General features: G+C 35.3%; 3 protein-coding genes across 7 annotated transcripts; 1 reads left to right on the top strand and 2 right to left on the bottom strand.

Moving 5' to 3' along the window:
- Nucleotides 1-359: 359 nt before the first annotated feature.
- Hers (Histone gene-specific Epigenetic Repressor in late S phase) lies at nucleotides 360-8253 on the bottom strand. 5 transcript variants are annotated; one of them, XM_089265941.1, is made up of 6 exons: nucleotides 7936-8218; nucleotides 4615-7465; nucleotides 3654-3796; nucleotides 1330-2742; nucleotides 1095-1257; nucleotides 360-1012 (listed from the first exon to the last, which is right to left on the bottom strand). In XM_089265941.1, exons 2-6 carry the CDS (start codon nucleotides 7424-7426, stop codon nucleotides 618-620), a joined length of 4926 nt encoding a protein of 1641 aa, XP_089122067.1. In that variant the 5' UTR covers nucleotides 7427-7465; nucleotides 7936-8218; the 3' UTR covers nucleotides 360-617. The 5 variants fall into 5 exon arrangements, with proteins under 5 accessions (XP_089122067.1, XP_015791907.1, XP_015791910.1 ...); XM_015936421.3 differs by having other exon boundaries at nucleotides 1330-3156; nucleotides 7936-8076; XM_015936424.3 differs by having other exon boundaries at nucleotides 4615-8253.
- Nucleotides 8254-10294: 2041 nt separating this feature from the next.
- Nucleotides 10295-13313, top strand: LOC107368615 (thioredoxin reductase 1, cytoplasmic). Its single transcript, XM_015936478.3, has 7 exons — nucleotides 10295-10651; nucleotides 10721-10993; nucleotides 11268-11481; nucleotides 11548-11693; nucleotides 11754-12617; nucleotides 12691-12825; nucleotides 12901-13313. Exons 1-7 carry the CDS (start codon nucleotides 10355-10357, stop codon nucleotides 12961-12963), a joined length of 1992 nt encoding a protein of 663 aa, XP_015791964.1. The 5' UTR covers nucleotides 10295-10354; the 3' UTR covers nucleotides 12964-13313.
- Nucleotides 13314-13925: 612 nt separating this feature from the next.
- LOC107368512 (zinc finger SWIM domain-containing protein 8) lies at nucleotides 13926-20766 on the bottom strand. Its single transcript, XM_015936345.3, has 4 exons — nucleotides 20459-20766; nucleotides 15024-20325; nucleotides 14756-14930; nucleotides 13926-14681 (listed from the first exon to the last, which is right to left on the bottom strand). Exons 2-4 carry the CDS (start codon nucleotides 20287-20289, stop codon nucleotides 14450-14452), a joined length of 5673 nt encoding a protein of 1890 aa, XP_015791831.1. The 5' UTR covers nucleotides 20290-20325; nucleotides 20459-20766; the 3' UTR covers nucleotides 13926-14449.
- Nucleotides 20767-22351: the final 1585 nt, after the last annotated feature.

A 22351-nucleotide genomic window follows, 5' to 3' on the forward strand; every position in this document is an offset into this window, starting at 1 on the left:
TTTTGCAAAACCTTGAACATTTTCACGATGTTAAGAAATACGCGAGATATTTGATAAACCAAAAAACTCCGAAATCAAATGATTAAAATCCAATTGCAAACAGTAATTTTTTCAAATATCATCTCAAAACAAAAATTTAACGTTTTAAATCATCTAAATTGATAGTATAAGCATGTTTTTATAATAAATCCATCGAAAATTTTGACTTTTCCGAAGATGGTTTCACTTATTTGAAATGTTTGTTGAGACATATTTGTAGAGATGTATTCGAGAACAGTGTTGCTTAAAATGATAGTAAATAGCGTTAAAAAAGCTCTAAACACAAACATTGATCAATTAATTGAAGCAAAACACAATCATAAATAATAAAATTCTAACATTTTTTATAAAGGAAAGAGTTATTGCAACATAGCACAAGACCAAGTTTCAATATATGTAATTTTTTAGAATATAATATAATAGGTCGTATAGAATGGATGTTTCCAGGATAAGTTGATCCGACTTTCCACAAATGTTATACCAATTAGGAGTTTACATAATGATATATGGTAATAGAAATAAATAAATCATTTAGAAATAACGAAATGGTTTGCTTGATATTCGCTATTCGTATAATATCATCGCCTCCAAACTGAGATGTCAGTTATCACGGGAGAAACCGGATTCTTGAGAGTTCGGCCAAGTCGAAAATCATACACCTTACGACAGAAAAAAACTCGATCAGGAAAAACTTTTCTCATCGGAATTCTGCCTCGTCTTTTATAATCTTTTCCGGTGGGTACAACAGTTTCCGTCAATGAATGAGAAAGATTCTCCGATTCCATCTTCTGTATCTTCCGAAAGCGACAGTATTCATTAAATGTTAAAACATAACATTTATCATCAATACAAGCAACACTATTGACGTCTTGATGTTTGGATGCAAATATTTCATCCAGTTGATCATGAGGCTTTCGTCCAGGTTCAGTGTGTTCAGGTCTATAATACCAAAGTAGACTCATCATCATTTCACCTGAAATAGTTTAAAAAATAAAAAGTGTTAAAAGTATAAAATATATTATTAACAAAAAATAACAATGAGTTTGATTACTAACCAGTTTCAGGTGCTTCCCAAAGAGCACAGATTTTCGCAACAAAATGTAAATCAGTTTTTCGAGGACCACCTCGAAGTAAAACACTGTCGCGGACTTTAATTACATCGCCTTGGATATGGCAAATAGCAGGATAACAGTCTCTTAACTTGGGAGGCTCATCAGGCTAAAAAGAGTGAAGAAAAGGATTAGTGAATTGGTTAACTAAAAAGTAAACTATAAATTAGGTTAAATTTACCTTAATGAATACAGGTTTCTTGGAAGGATTGCCTCTCCATGACCAACCATGGAATAGCTTCTTTTTTCCTGCTTTACGAGCGAGTCCTACTTCAATAGAGGAAACTATAGTAGTGGTTGGACTTTCATTCACTGAATTACTATCAATCAAACTCTTATTTGATTTAGTTGGACGTTTTTTGGTGGAGTTTAACTGGCCATTGGCATGGCTATTAGAAGCCGATCTGTCACTACTGGTCACAATCTGGTCTGGTGAAGTAGAACTGGAGCTTGTTCCTGTTGTTGATTTCAATAATGTAGGTTCATTAAAATTTGAAGGAGAAGTAGATGTTGCAGTTGATTTCGTGAGTGGTGTAGTAGTTGAAATGGTTCCTGAAGATTTAGATGAAGGAGGTGATGGTTTAGCCTGCGGATATCTAACTCTACTTGATTGGGATTTATGTTTGTTGAACACAGAAGCATTATTAATTTCTGTTTGTTTTCGATGTAGTTTCCTAGTCATGTTTGTTGTTGACGAGTCAGAGTAAGATGAATTGACAGAAGCATCTTTTAACGAGTTATTCTGATGTGATGATGTAACAAGTCTCTGCTTATTTGATCCATTCAAATTTTCTGCATTGGTATTGTTAGCAGTGTGCGTGAAAGCAGAAGTGTTGCTAACGCTATTAACACTGGGATGATTATTCGTGGAACTGGTTACATTAACAGGAGTAATGATGATATTGGATTGACTAGTTGATGATACAGATGATTGCTGATGACATGATCGTTTAGACTCAGGGTTAGTATTAGTAGAGCATTGGACGCTTTTACTAAAACGGTTTGTACTCGATGTTAACAAAGGACTTATTTTTGCAACATTTGATTGGTGATTAACATTTGGTGACTCATAAGATGGCGACCGAGTGTGATTATTGTTTGAAGTTGATGGTAAACCAACTTGTGTCGATATTGCATTGCTGTTAAAGGAAGCCATTTCTTTGACCAAATTTGATGGTGAAGCAGATGATAGAGTGGTCAGATTATCCACTGAAACTGGTGTTGCTATAGCGACAGGGGCAGGTCCAGGAACAGGGGATATTCCTTGAGGTAGTTCGGGGTTAATAATTGAGTTAGCTGCTGATGAAGATGATGATGCTAGAGTTTGAAACATACTGGGTGTAAGATGACCAGGCAAGATTGAAGTCGAACCGAGGAAAGCGATTGAAGGTCCACCTGTGGATCCATTGGATGATGAAAATGATGATGTTGATGGTACTGAAATCGGTTGAATTGAAGACAGGTTTCTTTGATTGGATTGAACAGCCTGAGTAGTCGCCATTGAATCTCGACCCATGAACGAGGCTGGATTGTTAACAGCAATATTCACCGAAAGATGTTGAGAATCGTGGTGTGGTGATTGGTGGATAGTGATCTGATCGTTTGTAGAGGATAAATTGTGATACATATTATTGGCCCGTAGAGAACAAGAAATATCATTATTCGGATATTGGAGGATGTAATAGCTGGGCTGTTCGTATGAGATAGCCTTAGATGAGAAGGAATTAGTCTCAAACCGACTGGTCCCGGGAACTGATTGCTGAGATTGTGGTGGTAGCTGCTGCGGTTGCGACGATGGTTGGTGTGGGGAAGTAAGAGGAGAGTTTGACATTGGTGATAAAGGATTATGGGAAGACATTGATGGTAGAGGAGGGTGCTGAGGTTTCTGCATTGAAGACTGGAGTGGATGAGGTGGTGGTGGATTAGGGAAAGTGTGAGAGGGGTGGGAATGAGGAGTAGACGTGTACTGTTGAGGATGTTGAGGTTGTTGCGTATAACTTGATCTCTTCTGGTAATAGACGAAAAAGTAAAGACAATCGGAAAAAGAGAGTGGGACGAAAATGACAGAGAGTGATGAACACAGAGAAGTGTTAGTTAAACCTTAGTTTTGCATGTTAATAAGAGGAAACAAATAATGACCAACACAAACGTGAACCGGAAGCTATCGCTCGGGTCAATATATTAAAAAAAGAGTAGCGCTTAATTTGATTAGCTTAAGACCTGGTTTGTGAGTATGCAATAATCATAAATGGCTAAATTGATATGCAGAAATTTCTGAAACATTTCTTAAAAGTTTTCAAGCTAACGAACTAGTAATCTTTAAATTGTCAAATACAAAAACGAACTGAATAAATATTATCTAATAATACATATAATATATACAAAATTAACTTAATAACAAAGTGCATTTTCCATTGCATAAAATCACAAAAAAGGTCTGCCAAAATCAAAAAATGGTCGCGTGTTCAAGCGAAGCGGAATGGGACACACAACTGCAGCACTTACAATTGGATTGAATTCCCTGTAAGTCTGGTCGGAATGGTGAGCCATTTGAGAAGCATGATAAGGAACAGGCTTGTGCAAAGAATAAGCCCGAATATATGGATCATGGATTGGTTGGATAATCGGACCGCTATGTTGGTAGAAACCTGAAAGAAGGAAAAATAAACAGTTAGAGTTGATAATTCAAATTGAGCCGATTTTGAAAATAAAATGTTACTGTATCATTCTAATAAAAAATATAATATAAGGCATTTTATAAGCTTATTAGGCATGATTATTTTACGTTATTATCATCTTTAATCATGATGATTCATAATCTCTGGTTTTGCATGTGAAAAGGATCAGATATGAAATTTGCTTTCTCTTGTGATTCATTAATAAAGAAATATGAATCTAAAGAATTATATCTAAATTAATGTGTGAAAGGGAGTAATTAATTTGCTATTGAACTAAAAACCCTGATAAATGCAATTAGATTATAAAAGTTTATGAGAGAAAATGACTTCCTTAAGATTTTCCATCAATCTTTAAATACACAGTTTAACTTTCTCACCCCATTTCTCAAGTTCATCAAAAAATACTCATTTCTTTTTAAACAACAATCAACTATTATTTCAAGATAAATTCAAAATCCCATCCAACAGTATAGCAAAATAAAAATTTGAATATTTTTTTCTGTCTTTATAAAATATCTTGTTTACTATGAAGCAATCAGATATTGAATTTCGATGGATAAATTCAAAAAAATCTGTAACTTTCTGCTCACTCAATTAATTAAATGGTTCAGATTTTATCAATACTAAACTTTCACAATTTTCATAATCTTTTTAAATAATCAGGATTGGAATGCTGCAATTTTGTTCACTATAAAATTGATTCAGACCATGATCATTATGATTGAATCAGCTAAAGTCTGACCAAAAACTGTAAAGATACATTTGTTAAAATTTTTCTGATTCCTTACCATATGATTCAGTTGGGTAGTTGATGGAAGCCGCATGGTTAGAATGATTAGGCACTGAAAAGGCACTCGCATAATGTGATGGATATTGTGGCCCAATATTGAGAACTGGTATCGGATTAATCTGATTAATGGAGCTATTTGACGATGTTAAGGCTCTGTAAGGCTGATTACAAGCTACATGGACAATTGAGGGTTGATTAGGATAGCTGAAACAAGCAGCAGCGGCAGCAGCAGCGGCTGCGGCTGCAGCATTATGATTAAGACCTTGATTTGTTGCGGTTAGAAGAGGATTGTTCTGTAAAATATTGGCACCATTGGCAAGGTGTAAATCACCAACTGTTGGACCATTTGAAGATGGATACAAAGGTAGGCAAGGGACAGTATGAACAGCATTGGATGATGTAATAAAGTTAGCTGATGGATTAGGAGAAGGATGAAATGATGATGTTTCCATTTGCACACGATAACTTTGGCTTGACGCTTTTGTTTGGTGATGAATATGATATTTTTGAACGATAGCATCTTCATTGAGAATTGTCTCAATTTGATGAGCCGTTTTCTCCCGTTCATTTGATAAATCGGTCGCTTCACTTGTGTTTATCTGAACTTTCGTTACTTGATATTCTGTAGTTCGTCTCAATCCAGTCGTTGCTTCTCTAGTTGTTGTAGTACTTTGTATCGATCGACGACATTTCTTGACACTTTTAGCAGTTACCTCTCCCAGACCTGATTTAATGAATTTACGACCATTTTCAATTGCAGTCTGTTTCAACTCTTTGCCCACCATATTATATTCCCTTTCCATCATTTCAATAGCTAATAATCTTTCACGAATTTTACCACTGGATCGTCGAACTTTCTTGACTAATTCTATGGTCTGAGCTGATTCAACCACAACCTGATCGGCTGTACAAGAATGAATTGCATTACCACCATTTTGTGGTACTTGCAATCGCGATTTACGACTTGAACTGATCTTTGTTTCGTGAATCTCTACAGTTGATCCGGTTGATCTAGTGGACTCAATTGACCGACTTCTTTTGAAAACTTTTCTTTCTGAAAGTGCAGAGGCTGCCAACATTGCGGATGCATTGAGACTGGCCATACGTTTACATGATCTCGTGTCAATAAATTCAATATCTTCATCGACCAATTTTCGCTTTCTTCTGACAGCGACTTGTTTATTCTTTGAATCATGAAGCACTAAGTCTTTTACTTTGGATGCTGGTTCTTTCTTTGTCGTCTTTTTTGCAGCATTTACTTTCTTGACATTTTTCTTTTTAGAATCACTTTTCTTTTTCTTGTCGTCTTTTGAAATTTGTGATTTTTTCGCGTTTTTAGCTGGTGTCATTTTGCTGTAGCTTTTAGCTACTTTGACAGTCGGTGTAGGTGATGGTGGTGGAGTCGGTGAAACAACAGAATTTGAAGATACTATTGGCATATCACGCTCTGATTCAAATAATAAATGAACTTTACATATTGCATTCAAACTGGCCATTCGTTGACCTCGTCGTCTGATTTGATTGCAACTTTCATCGTCAGTTTCTTTTGTATTTGTAGGCTCTTTCTTGATACGAGCATTGCACTTTACCTTTTTGACCTTTCTTTGATCAATTTTCTTGTTAGATTGCTTTGGTGTGATTAATGAAGCTTTCTTAGCAGAATTAGGTTTCTTTTTGTTGATTCTTTTTCCTTTAGGTTTCTTTGTTGCGTTTCTATTTGGTTTAGATGGGGATTCATTTTTGGAGGACGAAGAAATATTTGTAGATTTAATAGATTGTATAGATGTGGTGGTATTACAAGATGAATTCTTAGCACTAGTTTTACACCGATTTATATTAGAGGACTTTTTTGAATTTTGACTAGTATTTGGCTTTATTGGAGAAAGAGGTGTGATTTGATTTACGGCGGGCTGAGTTTCTGGTGAAGATAGTAGAGAGATATTTTCGGATGATAAGCGAGATGAACCATTTACAATAGTTTTACCCGAATCGCCATGAGGTTTTGTTTGACTTGCAGAGTTTGTAGAGATCCCATGACTTTCATTTGTCAACATAGGTGAGGAATTTGATATAGTGGCTGCTCGTGTAACTGAGTGTGATGATGAAGATGAAGATAGTCTACCACGATTTTTTCTGGAAGAAGGCAAAACAGATGTGGACATAGCTTTGTTTCGATGATCACAACTGGATTTAGAATTGGATGAGTTCATCTTCGACGTAGCAGAAAAGGAGAATGATGATGATTTAGGTGATTGGGCAACTGAATTATCCAAAAAGAAACTGGAATTTGGAACATTGGTAGATATAATGGTCCGAGACCTTAAGCTTTTTTCACTGATGTAATTTTTATCTTGCTTATGTTGTTCACGATAATCATCACTGTAATTAGGAGTAACACCAGATTCTTGTTTCACTTTAGGGCCAAGGTCTTTCAACGGTTTATTTGTTGTTGATATCTGGTTAATTAAAATATCTTTGCTTTTGCTTTTACCAATCTTGTTGGCAGTTTTACTAATCCCGTTGAATGATGAACTAGTATTACTTCTATTACCGGCCAATGACCTCATTCTACTATTACTATTGATAAGAGTGATGTTTAAGCCACTAACGTCAGATTCATTGATAGCAGAGTTAATGCTGGTAAAAGAACTGGTGTTGGTTTTGTGAAGGCTGTTGATATAACCTGTCTCAGGTGACTCCTTTTTTCTCAATCGCTTATTAGTCTTGGTATCTAGACGAGAACCGTTTTTGTTACGTCGCTCTAACTCTCCAACATTGTTCCTCCCTGAACCATTCTTCCGCATCATCATTGGGTAAACTCTTTACTCTCTGTTTTCTTGTTTTCCCTCCTAAATTTGAGTGGAACGGTAATAGAATGTGATAGATTTATAACTGGATTGCTATATATTGGAATTTATTTCACTATTAACTATAGTAGTTATCCTTTGCATACTAATTTCACATGCAACTTCGTAGATACATATAGCACGGTTGATAAAAATTGAGTATTACTAACGGTAAGTGATACACTACGATGAACAAAATTAGTCAAGTTCCTTTTTCCAATACACAGGTTAACGATGTGTCACAATAGTTGTATTAAAAAGCAATAGGAGTTATTGTGATAAAAGTGATCGATGCTGGATAATTAGTATCACCAGTTAAGAGATAAGTATTTGTCGATGATATTGGAATTGATAGATGACGATTGAAGGTAGAAAATATTGCTAAATATATACATACAGGTTTGTTGTTACACTGTTATTGATGATGCTCAAGATGGTAGTATAGTGAATTTAGATTTTCAATTTTTATTTACCTGTTTACCGAGATCATATCGAGTATCAACCATGATGATGGATAGAAGCAAAAATGGAGTTTTCAGGAAAATATATGTATATACACGGTATATAAACAAAGATTGAGGATTGAGATCCGAATGTTGTTTAATCAAATTCTGATGATTAGATGAAAGCTGTTGAAAAATTTGAACAACTTACTCATAACAAATAAAAAATCTTGGTCAGTTAGCTTGATATCTTTGAATGCTGTTCAATACTCAATATTATTTGTAGGCAGAAATTCCTAATTCTATACTCTTTTACTCAAAATGGAGGATTGATGAAAGAGAGACAGGAGGAAGTTTACGATAGCGCATGCACCATGAGCCATTCAAGCTCAAGCCTTGATTTGGATGAGTGATTTGATGGTCACCCCTGCTTTACTGTACTAAGCTTGGCCAGCTGAAGTTTAAAGGTTTAGCAAAATCAAGAGTCTTACGGTTAGAGTCAAATCTATGGCATATTTTAGGCATTTAACCACCAGGAAGCTACAGAAAACATTCTGAACACAACAACATGGAAGTTATATGAATAACGGATTTTCAATTCCAAAGATTTATTTAATACATTTTATCCCTGTGCCCTTTCGCCCTCTATGCGTTAGTTGAAGACGCTAAAGTAGCGACAAAAAGTCTAATGTGATGCTTTAAATTCGCACAAGCCGTTTCTAAGCAATAAATACCGTATAAGGTATTACGTGGAGTTTTAATATGGATACGTGTTTAATTTATGATCCATTACCGGATCATGACAGATTGCGTTCTTTGAATGGAACAAGTAATTAGCTTATCATTGATGGATTTGACTTACAATTGTTAAATCAATTGTTCATAATGAACTTGTTATTTAATTATTTAAGGGAATGATATGTAGTGATATTTATAATTTGTATGATAGAAAAGATGTGAAATGCGGAAAGAAAACGACAGAGATGAGCCTCGATTCAAGAAACATTAAATTCACTGTGGATGCTAGATTTTGTTGTGAATCGTTAATCTGTGATTAGATTCACTCGCATCTTACGTATCTTGACTCGCAAAGTGTTGACTGAAAAAAATGCACAGTCGAAAGGGTTTGAAGAATCCGCATCAAGATTTGAATAATAGGCTTGGGCGATGTAAGTGAGGCTTTTCTAGCAATACAAATGTATAATAAATGGCGTTTATATCAGAATACAACTCTATTTAAGTTTTAAAACTCGATCCACCGTTACGATTACGGGCGTTGTGCTTTAGCGCTTTAATCTCTTCATTCATGAAAGTAGAGACTTGAATGTTACCCTAACTCTTAAGTTCCTAATGCAATGGTCTGAGATTGAAGAAGTTTTACGAACATTTGGAGGCGGCGCAGGTTAATCGAGTCTCTAAAGAGTTCTAGTTGATGGCAATCTCAGAGTAATGACTACCTGGATAAGATTTAGACTTCAAGGCTCAAAGATGGACAAGATCATGTTTTATGAGACACCAAGCATTAAAATAAGCCATTAGCCATTAAATAATCAGATTAACTTGAAAAGCGTTTTAATTCATTGACGTTTTCGGATATTTTTTGTCTTTTTCGTGACATTAAACTGAAAAATATGTTTAAATATCTTCAATTAGGATATTGTATCACTTCAATTTTATTATAATTATGGTAGATGATGCACATGAAGCATTAATTAGCTCCTCATTTTAGTCAGTTTGTTTCATTAATATGCTAAAACATTTTCTTTATCAAATTCTCACCTTTAAAATCAGATGTTTATTGTTTGTAAATGATTTAAGCTAATATGCCAATTTAATTCCTAATGGCAAAGCACAATAATCAGCTGAAATTATTAACATAAAAAATCCTATTATTAATACAATTTTGCAAGCAATAAAAACCTTAAATATTCAAAGATACTTAAGCATAAATAAAGAATTGATAATTACTCAAATAGCTGTGTCTGACTTCGGCGCTGAAATTTCGAAGTTGATTGGAGTCAAATTTGTTCGAAAAGATTGTAAAAGAAAAACGAAATCGAAACGTTGAATATATGCACAGATTACATTAAATTCAAAAACAATGAAAATCCCATTTCTTAAACTATTTAAAAAATCAAACAGATGATTTAATACTGTAAACTGTTCAATAAATTAATCTTATATTTGGTTTGTTCATTTGCTGAGGATTATTAAATAAATAAATCAATTAATAAAATGATTATTCAAATTAACAGTTTTATTATTCAATTTTTTCAATAAAATGTTTTTATAAAACCTAGTTAAATGTGGCGCTCTGTGAAAATGTGTTGATATTGTTTCGTCATTCTTCTATTTCTGTGGTGATAGATTAATAAATGATTAAACATAGTGGATTAGCTACCCATGAGATTATCAAATAATAGTTGTCATTTTTATTTTTCAGTCTTACATGAGACACAGTTTACTCAACAAGTTGCCAATATTTACCACTGTTTTCACTCATTTAACATGTAGAACACTCTCTATTTTCAGTGTTGCTTCTCCAAGCTGTTTTAATAAAAATCCTTTCACTTCTGTGTCCAATTGCCCGATTGACGTTCGGTGCAATCGTATAAATCGAGCATATTTTTCTAGTATGCCACCCGTCGAAACGTCTGGCTCTGATATTTCATCTCAAATTGATGAACTGATAAAAAAACAAAAGGCTCTCATCTTCTCCAAATCATGGTGTCCATTTTGTAAGAAGGTAAGTTTACAATGGCTTTTTGATTTTCTTTGCTTACTCAATGATTTTCATGAATCTTCTTCTTATCAGGCGAAAAATTTTTTCGATTCTATCAACGTTCCCTGGTTTGCCATCGAATTGGATGAAAGAGAAGATGGACCTCTGTGGCAGGAAACTCTTCTCACGAAGACAGGGAAGAAAACTGTTCCTCAAATTTTTGTTGATGAACAATTTATTGGTGGATGTGATGATCTTCTCAAAGCTGGCTCTGATGGTAAATTGAGCTTGATTCTCTCACCGAAAGTGCATGACTATGATCTTGTTGTTATTGGTGGAGGATCTGGAGGATTAGCTTGTGTTAAGGTTGGTTGCTTTGTTTCCTTTGTAATTCTCAGATTTCTCTGAGTTACATTTACTGCTTATTAAGTGCATGTACTTGCTAGTGCTAAAGTTTCAAAAATCTATTAATTACACTCTATTTTTATTACTCCCATATAATAATAATTTGTGATGTAACCTTTTATGCCATATTGTGATAAAAATGGAAGGTTATGAAGCTTTCGTTTCACTTTTAACTTAATCACCACAATTATGAATGATTAGTAGATTTAAAATTTACTCTTATTGCCTCTTGTAGGAAGCTGGCCGTTTGGGCAGGAAAGTAGCCTTGATCAATTATGTTTCTCCATCGCCTCGTGGATCACGTTGGGGCTTAGGTGGAACCTGTGTTAATGTCGGTTGTATTCCAAAAAAACTTTTTCATACTGCAGCACTCGTTGGTCAATCAATTAGAGATTCAAGTTCATTTGGCTGGATGACAAATGATAATGATACATTGGACATCCAGAAAAGTATATGACCTGTAAATTTATTTAATATTTCATTGGAACTCATCAGAATAATCTCTTAACTTGTAGATGTTCATATGGACTGGAAAAAACTCGTCAAGAATGTCCAAACGCATATAAAGAGTTTGAATTTTGGTTACAAAGTGTCTCTGCGAAAGAAAAATGTCGAACATATAAACGCAATTGGTACTCTTGAAGATGCACATACAATTAAGGTAAGTTCATTTGCTATTTGTTTCAAATATCAAATTAATTTTTACTTTTAATTTTTTTAGCTATCTTATGATAATCAAGAAGTTAAATATATAACAGCAGACTCAATCTTAATCGCTGTTGGTACTCGGCCAAATTATCCAAATATCCCTGGTGCAATGGAATACGGGATAACTAGTGACGATTTATTCAGTATGCCTTATCCGCCTGGTAAAACTTTGGTTGTTGGAGCCTCTTATGTTGCTTTAGAATGCGCGTCATTTCTTCAGGCTTTTGGTTTCGATACAACTGTTATGGTTCGATCCATATTACTCAGAGGATTTGATCAAGAATGTGCGAATCGAGTAGGAGAAATTATGGAGCATGAAGGAATTAAATTTATCCGAGACTGTGTGCCAGAATCAATTGAACAAATAACTCCAGGCGAACCTGGTCTTTTAAGAGTCAGAGCAAAACTCACCAATGGTGAATCTATTGTAGATGAATTTAACACCGTTGTCTTTGCTATTGGTCGATCAACTCGATTTGATGGATTTGGAATCGATAAACTTGGAATTCAATGTACCAAAAGTGGCAAAATTTTGATAAAAAATGAACAAACAAATATTCCTAATATCTTCGCCGTTGGTGATTGTACTGATATTAAGTTTGAATTGGCTCCTCTCGCCATCGAAGCTGGGTTCCTATTAGCTCGGCGTCTTTATGCTTGTACAAATGTTCAAACAGATTACGACAATATACCTACTACAGTATTTACCTCAGTGGAATATAGCTCTGCTGGTCTTACTGAAGAAGAGGCAGTTGAAAAGTATGGCCAAAAAGATATTGAAATTTTCGTTCAAAACTTTACTCCACTTGAATGGACTTTGCCTCATCGTCCTGAAAATAAATGTTATGCCAAGTTAATTTGTGCTGTCAAAGAAAATGTAAGTTGATTTTTATATATCTAAACATTTTAACGTAAGTTCTGATTTATTTCTTTTATTCTTAAAATTGTAGATGCGAGTATTAGGAATCCATTATGTTGGCCCTAATGCTGGTGAAGTTATGCAAATGGCTGCGCTATGTTTGAAGAAAAGCTGCAATAAAGATGAATTCGATGCTTTAATCGGTATTCATCCAACTTGCGCTGAGGTAAATCTCATTTCAGCATTAGACTTCTATTCATCTGATTAACACAAACTAATTGATTTCTATTTTTTATTTCAGATTTTCACTACTTTAGCGGTCACAAAGCGAAGTGGAGTCTCAGCTGATGCTCAAGGTTGCTGAGGTTAAATTTCCTCTCCTTCATACATCTTTGGATAATCAAGCGTATTTTATCATGATATGATATGATCAATCATTTCTCAATTATCCAAAGATTAGGAGAGGAACTCTCATCAACTCTTTTTTGTTTCAATTCGATTTACCGTTAATTCGGTTCTTTATGATGACTGGTGTGTAAAGCCTCTATGGAAGCGCACTAGTTTGATGCTCGATTTGGAATAAAATTTTTTGTAGTTAGCCAATCCCTTAATAAATTAAAGCATGATCTAATTGTACTATTGATATAGTTCTATTGATATTTTTTAGTACAGCCGTAGCGCAATTTAAATGAAAACGACCCTTTTCACTTTTTTCATTTCGCAATTTTTGTCTTTACCTCAGTTCTTGACTTCTTTTAATAACATTTTCAAAGAAATGCCAACGTAACACAAAAACTTTCTCCATCGAATTTTGTACAGAACGTTTTTGTCGTTTTTAACATTCACTAACAGGAAAATAGATTCCAGAAATATATAGATCATAGGAACAACATCAATTTCCAGTCGAAGGCGGCATACACGCCTGGAAAGCCTCAATAAAAGTCTCGGATTAAGCACGAGTTTCGCGTTAATAAAATTTGATGTGAGCTTAGCGCTCGTCTAATTTTCTAGAAACAAAAAGTATCCCCAGTTCTGGCCTGAACCTTTGCACTCTCTTTTACAACTGTCAATCTCTAACCATTGAGCTAGAAGTTTAAATTAAAAAATAATGGCTAACTTTATGGAATCAATCGTCCAAGTAGTTGATAAATAAAATATTTTCGTTAAACGCAAAAAAAACGCATGTCTCTGGCGTTTCAAAACATACCTCAATGAGCATGAAACGCAATTCATTGTAGCAATTTTTATTCGACTGGGTTAGGACATCAACTTAGCGTTTTGTTCAGGTTATTCTTGTGCATAAATCAAAATATGAAATCGTTATAGCAAGTTTTATAAATTAATTTCGGCCAGTTTATTGTGGCGCCATTTTATTCAATTTGTACATAAAGAAAAGTCAAAAAAGGTTTCATCTCAATATGGTGAATGAAAATGGGGAAAGAGAGGGCGAAATCAGAACAGTTAAAGTAACTTAAAGCTTGAAAAAAGTTTTCCACCACAAAGAAATAAAGAAAGAGTTTACATGGATTAACATGTCTTATTATAAGTGAAATAGATAGATTTTTTTGTCATATGTAAGGTACACGCAAATATAATGAAAAAGTAAATAGAAAATGAGGTGAACATTTGCGAGGATCGTAGTTTCTACTCTTCTTATTCTGGGTACAAGATTTTGTTTGCAAAACATCCAGTTTGATCAAATGTGTCGATAAATTAAATAAATTCAATTTAAATTAAATAGGTTTGCCAAAAAAAGTCAATGTCGATATATTAAATGGCTTAATTTGCAGAAAATTACGAAAAGAGATTGGTTTCTCCATTGGTCATTAAATTGCTAAATAATGCCATCATCAAACATTTATCGGATGCTGTTGTAGAAAATTACTGACGAGTTGCCACAACTCTTTTTTGCAGTTCTTGGACCTTCGAATTGTTGCAATTACATCGCTAAATTGATTGGGGCCGGCTGCAGTCAAGTAAAAAGCTTGACGAGCTTGACGAATAAGTATAAGGAATTCCTCCGATTCTGATTCACTCTTGAAGCCTGGGCTATGAAGCTTTGCGTAGATCCCTTGAGCAAACCTATTGAAAAATTAAGATAAAAGTTGTAAGATTAAAACTTTCCCAATAGATAATTTAAATAACCAATAACTCACATTTGTTGGCATTTTTGAATTAAGGGCACACAAATCGGTGAACGGTATGCATTCATGTGATTTGTAGATGATTGCGATAAATAATTCGCCAGATCTTGAACGATATCAAGCAAAACAAAAGGGCTTGTTATGCTGTTAGCCGTACAGAAACAAAAGTCTTGGAAATACGATGTACCTAATAAAATAAAGAATTTAAAACAAATATTAGTTTTGTAACAATTTAAAAATGATAAAAATGATAAAATTTTAAAAAATTAACCAAAAATACCTAATTTTTTAACTACTTCTAAAAGCCATTTAACATCGTCCTCATAAGATGGATTGCGAGCATATCTCGTCGTCGGTCTTTCATCGTGATTCTTACGACCCAAAGCTTCCATGGCAAGAATGGCAACTCTGTATGCAGATAGTAAATAAACTAGCTGTTTCTGAGTAAGTTGTTGATGTGGTTGTAATTGAGGTTGATGAGCCAAGCTGATAACTTGTTGTTGTGACATAAAGTGACCTGCATGCTGAGTGCCATAAGGAAATACAACATTTCCACTGCCATTGCCACCGTTAACTGGGATCATTGGTACTCTTTGTGAAACTTGAGGAATAATCATGTTGGACAAAATATGTGGTTGACCTGTGATTGAACTGAGTAAAGTATGAGGCAGGGCATTCTGAAAGTGAGGTAAACTGTTAGCCGCAGCAGATACTGTATTAGATGGATTAGCGGTTGAATGTGCTGGAGTAAAATATCCAGCTGGAGGATATTGATGATGGTAATTAGAGTTTGAGCCTGGAGTTGGTTGAAGAAATGCGGGATGGAAAGGCATAGGAGCTGGACCAGGTGTAAATGCAGCGGGAAAGAATCCGTACGAGTATGGTGAAGTTGTTGCTAAAGTGTATGGTGGTGGAGGACACTGAATTGGTTGAATAACTTGAAGAGAGCCTTGAGGTAAAGATACCATTGGTCCATTAGAAACATTACTGGATCGCATGTTTAAAATATTATCAATATTATTATTACCAGCAAGCCCATGGGGATTGTTGTTATTATTGTTTGGATTACTATTATTGACGCTGATATTGTTAACCAAAGAGCAGTTGAAATTTCGATCTTGTTGATTGTTAATATGAGAGACATTATCATTGAAAGCCGAGTGATGGTGATGCAGAGGGTTGGGGGAATTTGAACTAGGTACCTGGAATTCTCCAACACTGGCTTGTACATATGGAGGTCGATTACGATGATCTCTATTTGAACGACCTTCATTATTCTCTCCAGAACAAGCTTCAAAGAGCTCATACCATTTACGTGCAACATGAAATAGAACCTCAGGGCAGACTCCACCTCCTTTAGCTGCTACTTCTACCGCTAAACACGCTTCTTGAAGCATTGCATCACTAGATTCTTTACATTGTAAGATCGCCCGATGAATTTCAGATGGATTGAGAGCTTGGGCATGAGGAAGACAGGAAAGAGCCAGTTTAGAGGCAGCTTTTTTGGTTACAGGATCATTACAGCCGGATGCACGATCAGCCAGAGTTGCTGCTTCTGCAGGGGTAAGATGTCCTTCCCAGGTATCGATCAAAAAGTTTATTGCTTGAGCACCAATCTCTACAGCTTGATTAGTAATCCAAGAAACATGATGACAATAGGTTCGAGACAACCAATTTGGTGCAACAGCATTATGTAACCCTAAAGAGTAAAGAGCAATCTTCAGGGCACACATATGCAGATTACGATGAGGTGTTTGATGATTTTGGTTGACAGTTTGTTGTGAGAATAAAACAGCAGAATTACTACTTCCACCTGCCTTTTCCAAAATGGTTTTAGCCAGTTCATGCATAAAGTACGATGATGCTTCACTAGGTTGATTAGGTATTGTTGGATACATTCGTCTTCCCTTGAAACGAGAGTGTTTTGATGGTTGACCAGAAGTTCCAATTGTGGATACTGGTGGACAGTTGAGCATGTTAGATGATGGTGATGAGGGATTTGAAGAGAGAGAAGGTCCAGCAGATTGATTATCAACATGACTTGAAGCTGGATTCATAGAAGCAGGATTAAAGTTATTGTTGTTGTTGTTGTTGCTATTACTGTTGCTAGTATGATGCATTAATAATCGAGCTGCAGAATTGATCTTGCTGTTTTCAGCGATTGAGCAAGAGTTCATTCGATTAGTAAGGGTAACTCGCGATGAGTTCTGCATATCACGGTTAGGTGTGGCGGATGACGAGGCTGAATTAATTTTAGTTTTCAATGCTTTATCGCCCGATGAACTGGACGCGAAAGAATCACTACTTTCTCCGCTACTGCCACTGTCACTACCTGACCGAACCCAAAGAGATCGGCGAACAACAGTAGGTGAATTATCACTTGATGTTGTTTCTGGCGCTGAACTGTCGATACTGGCCATACCAATAGAGTGTTTCTTGTTGGATTTTAAATTAATACATCGGAAACGAGCTTCCCATGCTTTGTAACTTTCATCCCAACTTGGACTAGTGGCACCTTCACTTCTTTCTCCATCACTATTACGATGATCTGATGGAACACTTTTAACTGAAGCTTCATTAGAGGACTTCCCAGAACTAGAAGCTGTTGCTCCAGCAACTGCTCCGATTTTGTCATTTGCATCAGATGTTTTGCTGGCTTGAGAGTTGGATTCCTCTTGACTGATGTCGGCTTGAGCAGCATCAGTTGCAACTTCAGTACTTAATTTATTATTAAAATCTCGAGTTTCTGAATCGAGCGATCCTGAGGTAGATGTTGCGACGATTGGATTTCCTGCATTATTATTATTACTAATATTATTACCTTTATTATTTACAGATGGGTCAGCAGGCGGATTTTTGTACAGCTGATGTACTTCTTGATCAAGCACTTTATCCATAATTTTATTCAGTTTGTCAATATCATCTCGATAGTGAACAAGTAGTTCTACAATAAAATCTCCTCTCTGTTTACGAGTACCTTCGCACAGCAAAGGATGTTCTGCTTCTGAAACATTAGCCTTCATACCAAGAGCTGCAATTGAAGCCTCTAAACCAAGTATCTCGTCAGTTGGTTTCCATTCGCATAGAATGACACAGGGTTGAGGTGCAGGTGAACTGAATGAATCATGAGACCAAGGGGAGGCACTATAAACCAGAGCATCGAAGATGTAGTTCGTCAAAGCAATAGGAAGAGCTGCATCACCACGGGCCCGGTAATTTCCTTGACTCAGAATCTGCGCTTTTGATCGGAGAATATTCAATTCAGGTTCCTTGAGGGGTATTTTTTTAAGTAAATTTACTAGTTCTTGTTCTTGGTGAAATAGTTTAACTTCGAGGGCTTTGGTCGAAGCTGGTGGACGAGCAAGCTCTAAACCAGAGACACCAATTTTGAATGCTAAATGATGATAGTTTTCATTTTCTGATAATACCTGACAAAGAAAAGCAGCCTTTGTCATTGTAGCAGAAGCTAGTAAACTTATCTGGTGACATGCCGGACTGAACCGACGTGATTTCTTGTTACGAGAAGGAGGATTAGGTAAATCTATTAATAAATTAGGTGGATTTGTTAACATTTCTTCAGCTAATTGGACAGCAAGATGACAAGCTTCTTTAGTGAAACCATGAGCGTGTAATGCTTCAGTCCGAGCTAATAAAATTTCTAGGGGATCAGTCATAGCTTTTATCGTTACTCTAATTTGTTCCTCTCCCAAGGATATAGTAGTTGCTGACACAGCAACAGGTTTATGGGTAGAGGGACGTTGAGAATCTGTCTCTGAATTTTTACAATTTGATGCAGAAGTTGATGAATTATTTACTGATGCTGACTCTGAAATAGATGTTGATAAAGATGAAGATGGATTTCCATTAGATGACAACTCAGGTCGATGATTTCGATTACTCAAATCTTGATCTGTACTTTTTACATTAAGAGATTCTTCTTTTTTGTGTTCTGGATTATGACAAAGTTTAGGTTTCGAAAGATTTTCTTCTTCACTTATCAGTTCTCTCCACTTGTGTATGTGTGGACATGGACAAAACCATGATCGAGCTGGGTCGTCAGAGTGTGTAACACCAGGAATAGGATAATCATCCCAGTCTAGCAAACACGCTTCCATGGCTGGTTTAAAACCTGAAAAATTTTCGAAATCCGATTTCTTATGGAAATTGTTATTTCCGTTATTACTTGTATTAGAAAGTCTAGTTTTCCATATTTTTTCTAAAGTTGCGATATGCCAATCGGTAAGTTGTTTGATCAAATTATCCCTATCACTAGGAGATAAGCCTGGATTCAAACAAGCTAATCTCCAGAGAGAAACTATCTCATCACAAATGCTTGTGCAAGCATGCTGAGATGCATGAGTATTACTTTGAATATTATTTCGGTTATTATGACCAGAGTGTCCTGAATTAAGTGAAATTTTGGTTTGGAACCACCAAGCGATTATTTGAGCACAAGCAAGAACTTCTTCAGTTAAGATCTTAAGAAGCGGAACAGCATTACGGTCCCCTCGCATGAAAAGTTCAAAAACGATACCCAAAAGATTCCACATTCCTTCAGGTTCACGGGCACGCAGAGGTCTAAGCCAGCTAGCCCACTCAACGGCCACAGAAGGTAAACTTAGTTGAAGATAGTTAGGATCACTATAAACAATTGGCATGGGAACACATAGTTTTACCAAAATTTTACGAATATTCTCATGAAGCTGAGATTCATCAAGCCACCAACTAGTTTGGTCATTAATTGAAGCTCCAGCAGTTGGATCAGGAGCTCCGCTAAATTTATTAATGTCAGTGAGCTTCTTTGATAATAGATCATCAAGTAGCCTTTGAGCAGTTGGTAAGATCTGTTGTGGTAGTTCACTAATTAAATATTGGGCAAACTTCTGTAGCTGTTCTCTACCGAGTCGAGAGAGTGATTCTGAAACTGGAGCACGAAGACGAACTTGATTAGGTTGATGAATACGAAACAAGCAAACGGCGACAATGTGTGAGCACCAGGATGCTGAGCTACTACATGTGCAATTACAAGTAGTCACTCTTCGTCGATCAAATGTTATTGCAACGTTGTAAGATCCTTTGTGTGGAGTGGGCAATTGGCCTTGAACAACAGTGGCGCTTAAATGAAATCCTATTTGAAGAAGTTCCTTGATACATCCTTGTTTTACTAAGCTTTCTCCTTTGATAAATTCAGAATCACTACTGTTTGCAAGACATGAATAGAGGCGAATATCCTCTTCACTTTCTGGGAAACTCCAGAAAGCGATTCTGAGTTGAAGTTCGGGTGGTATAGGAGGCTGGAAAAGTTCCACAATCTCGAAGGGAATATGGCAAGCAACCTCTTTTGCAGCAATTTCAACTAAAGATAAGACAGATTGGTCACCTTTTCCACGACATGATTTCACATTTGTAGGGGGCCAGATTGGAATGATAACTTTCTTCCAGCCTCTCCAATGGTTTGTCGATGCCGGATCATGGTCACTGGCAGAGCAAATGGATTCATCTTCGAATCTTTCAGAGTCTTCGAAGGAGTCATCTTCGTCCAGCATATCAAGCCTTCAGTGATAGTCGGAGATGATATGAGACTGTGAAATAGACAAAAAAATAAACAAAGGTTAGTTACGCTTCCACAGATTTCTAACCAGTGATGGTGGCTTCCGAGTTTTAATGGATTGTAAATTTATGATTAATTTTCGAGATATTTTGATTTATACTTACAAATTTTATTGTCACAGATAATGTCAAAGGTTGCTTTGATAGAGAATAGTGTTCTTTTCTCGTGATTCACCAGACTGACTGTCCATTTCGAGGATAAACCATTTTGAAGAATTGTAAAGGAAAAAAAACAATAATAGAAAGAAGAATGAGATTTGAGTTAGAGGAGAGAAATTTAAACGAAAAAATGCGAGATCAAAATTTAGATGAACCAAGAATCACAGTTTAGAAAAATTAAAGTCAGAACCAATTTAAAAATAGAATTGAATAGACTTTAAAAAATAATTCAGGCTGTCAGCAAAGCTAAGAGTAATTGAGTGTTGGTTATCCAGACAATGGAGGATGAGAAAGAGGAAACTTTCTGGCTCGTTTGAGAGGGAAATTCAAAAAGAAAGTAAGGAAAGTAAATAAGATGTAAATTGATAATTTTTCTAATACATTTAGTTTTTATCTAAAGGGAGTTAAGATTTATTTCTGACAAAATTATCTGAAGGTGCTCATGAAAATCCTGATAACATTGCGGAAAAGATGAATCGGTCACTGTATTACTTGTGTATTTTGATTAACCTTTACTTTTGTGATTTATCTTTACCTACAAATAAATGGTCAGAAATAAACCTTAACGCACTTTAACAATACAGAATAATTTAAACTAAAACCATAAAAATACGTATATCTATATATTTAATCAGATCATATAGTCAGATAAAAAAGTTGATCATGTGTTAACAATCTTTTAATCTATATTAATTATAATTTATAACGAAAACAAATATTGCTTGCATCAAAACAAACTATAATAATTTACTAATTTCAGATTAAACATTGATTACCAATGACCGAAAGAAGATTCAAAGAAATATCTCATTAAAGCACGCTAATTAACAATTAATTTGACAAAACTCTGTTTTTAGAGTTTGTTTCGTACTAATTACTTCCATTACCAACAAATGAATCATTAACTTAGCATTTAAATAAAAGCAATCGAGACTATAATCAAATTTGAAAATTTGAGACCATTTATCTAGCAATTTAAGGAAATTTGGAATAGATTTTTCGGTTTGATGAATTTTGATCGTTTTTCCGGGTTGAATTGAATAGAAGAACGATTCAATTTCGATATCATCGGATTGAACATCGTAAGGTTAATGCAACTTGAATGAAAGGAAAAGGTCGAAAAATCTAAACTGTTTGAATAAAGATTGGATGCTTTGGTTGATTCTGAAAAAAATTCCGAGTATTGGCCTGGCACCAAGTTTGATGTTTCCTCTTATTGTTATTTCGAAATGTGTCCAAGATCGCTGATGTGTCAAAATACCATTAATCGTGTAATTGTTAAGCAAATTAAGTGTATATTGTTTTTGTTGTCGTTGTTAATTCAATCAATATGAAGAAGACAAGGAAGAGTTAGTTTCAGTTGGATGGTGTTTTACATCCAAAATAGGAGGCGGCGAGTAATTTTTGTTATAAAAAAGTACCAACATGAAGATGAACACAAGAGACGGACAAAAAATGTTGACGATGTCTATTGTAAGAAAGAGTTGATTTCAAAGCTTAACCAAAGTGATCATCAGCATTTTCAGTCAGACCAACATAAACTGGCGATTGAGCAAGTTGAGAAAAGTCTGGTAACTTTCCGGTCAACATGAAATGTTTAATCAAATTGTTTGTCATCATGTCCAATTCAATTACATGGTTTGGATTGATAATGTTTTTCTTTAATCCTGTAAACTCTGTGATAAGTCAAAAGATTTTACGTTCACCATCTAAACTTTTTTCCCCTCACAGTAATGATATTTTAATAGCAACACGAAATCCTCAGTGTGATGATTCCAACCATCAAACGAAGATACTAATTTTACCAGTTTTTGTGCCCCATTCAAGAAAAGAACCAGA

Source organism: Tetranychus urticae, chromosome 1 (genome assembly GCF_039701765.1).
Source record: "Tetranychus urticae isolate SD_2017Ah chromosome 1, NJAU_TeUrti_SD_1.0, whole genome shotgun sequence".
NCBI lineage: Eukaryota > Metazoa > Arthropoda > Arachnida > Trombidiformes > Tetranychidae > Tetranychus > Tetranychus urticae.

What these genes read in the sequence shown, in the direction of transcription:
- Hers (XM_015936421.3), bottom strand. Translation starts at nt 7,426, where the DNA reads ATGATGATGCGGAAGAATGGTTCAGGGAGGAACAATGTTGGAGAGTTA. An exon ending in CTACCCAACTGAATCATATG is followed by an intron (nt 3,797 to 4,614) that starts GTAAGGAATCAG and finishes TCCTTCTTTCAG; the next exon opens with GTTTCTACCAACATAGCGGT. An exon ending in TTGGGAAGCACCTGAAACTG is followed by an intron (nt 1,013 to 1,094) that starts GTTAGTAATCAA and finishes AAACTATTTCAG; the next exon opens with GTGAAATGATGATGAGTCTA.
- LOC107368512 (XM_015936345.3), bottom strand. Translation starts at nt 20,289, where the DNA reads ATGCTGGACGAAGATGACTCCTTCGAAGACTCTGAAAGATTCGAAGAT. An exon ending in AGAAGTAGTTAAAAAATTAG is followed by an intron (nt 14,931 to 15,023) that starts GTATTTTTGGTT and finishes TTATTTTATTAG; the next exon opens with GTACATCGTATTTCCAAGAC. An exon ending in ATTCAAAAATGCCAACAAAT is followed by an intron (nt 14,682 to 14,755) that starts GTGAGTTATTGG and finishes ATTTTTCAATAG; the next exon opens with GTTTGCTCAAGGGATCTACG.
- LOC107368615 (XM_015936478.3), top strand. Translation starts at nt 10,355, where the DNA reads ATGAGACACAGTTTACTCAACAAGTTGCCAATATTTACCACTGTTTTC. An exon ending in GAGGATTAGCTTGTGTTAAG is followed by an intron (nt 10,994 to 11,267) that starts GTTGGTTGCTTT and finishes TGCCTCTTGTAG; the next exon opens with GAAGCTGGCCGTTTGGGCAG. An exon ending in TTCATCCAACTTGCGCTGAG is followed by an intron (nt 12,826 to 12,900) that starts GTAAATCTCATT and finishes TTTTTATTTCAG; the next exon opens with ATTTTCACTACTTTAGCGGT.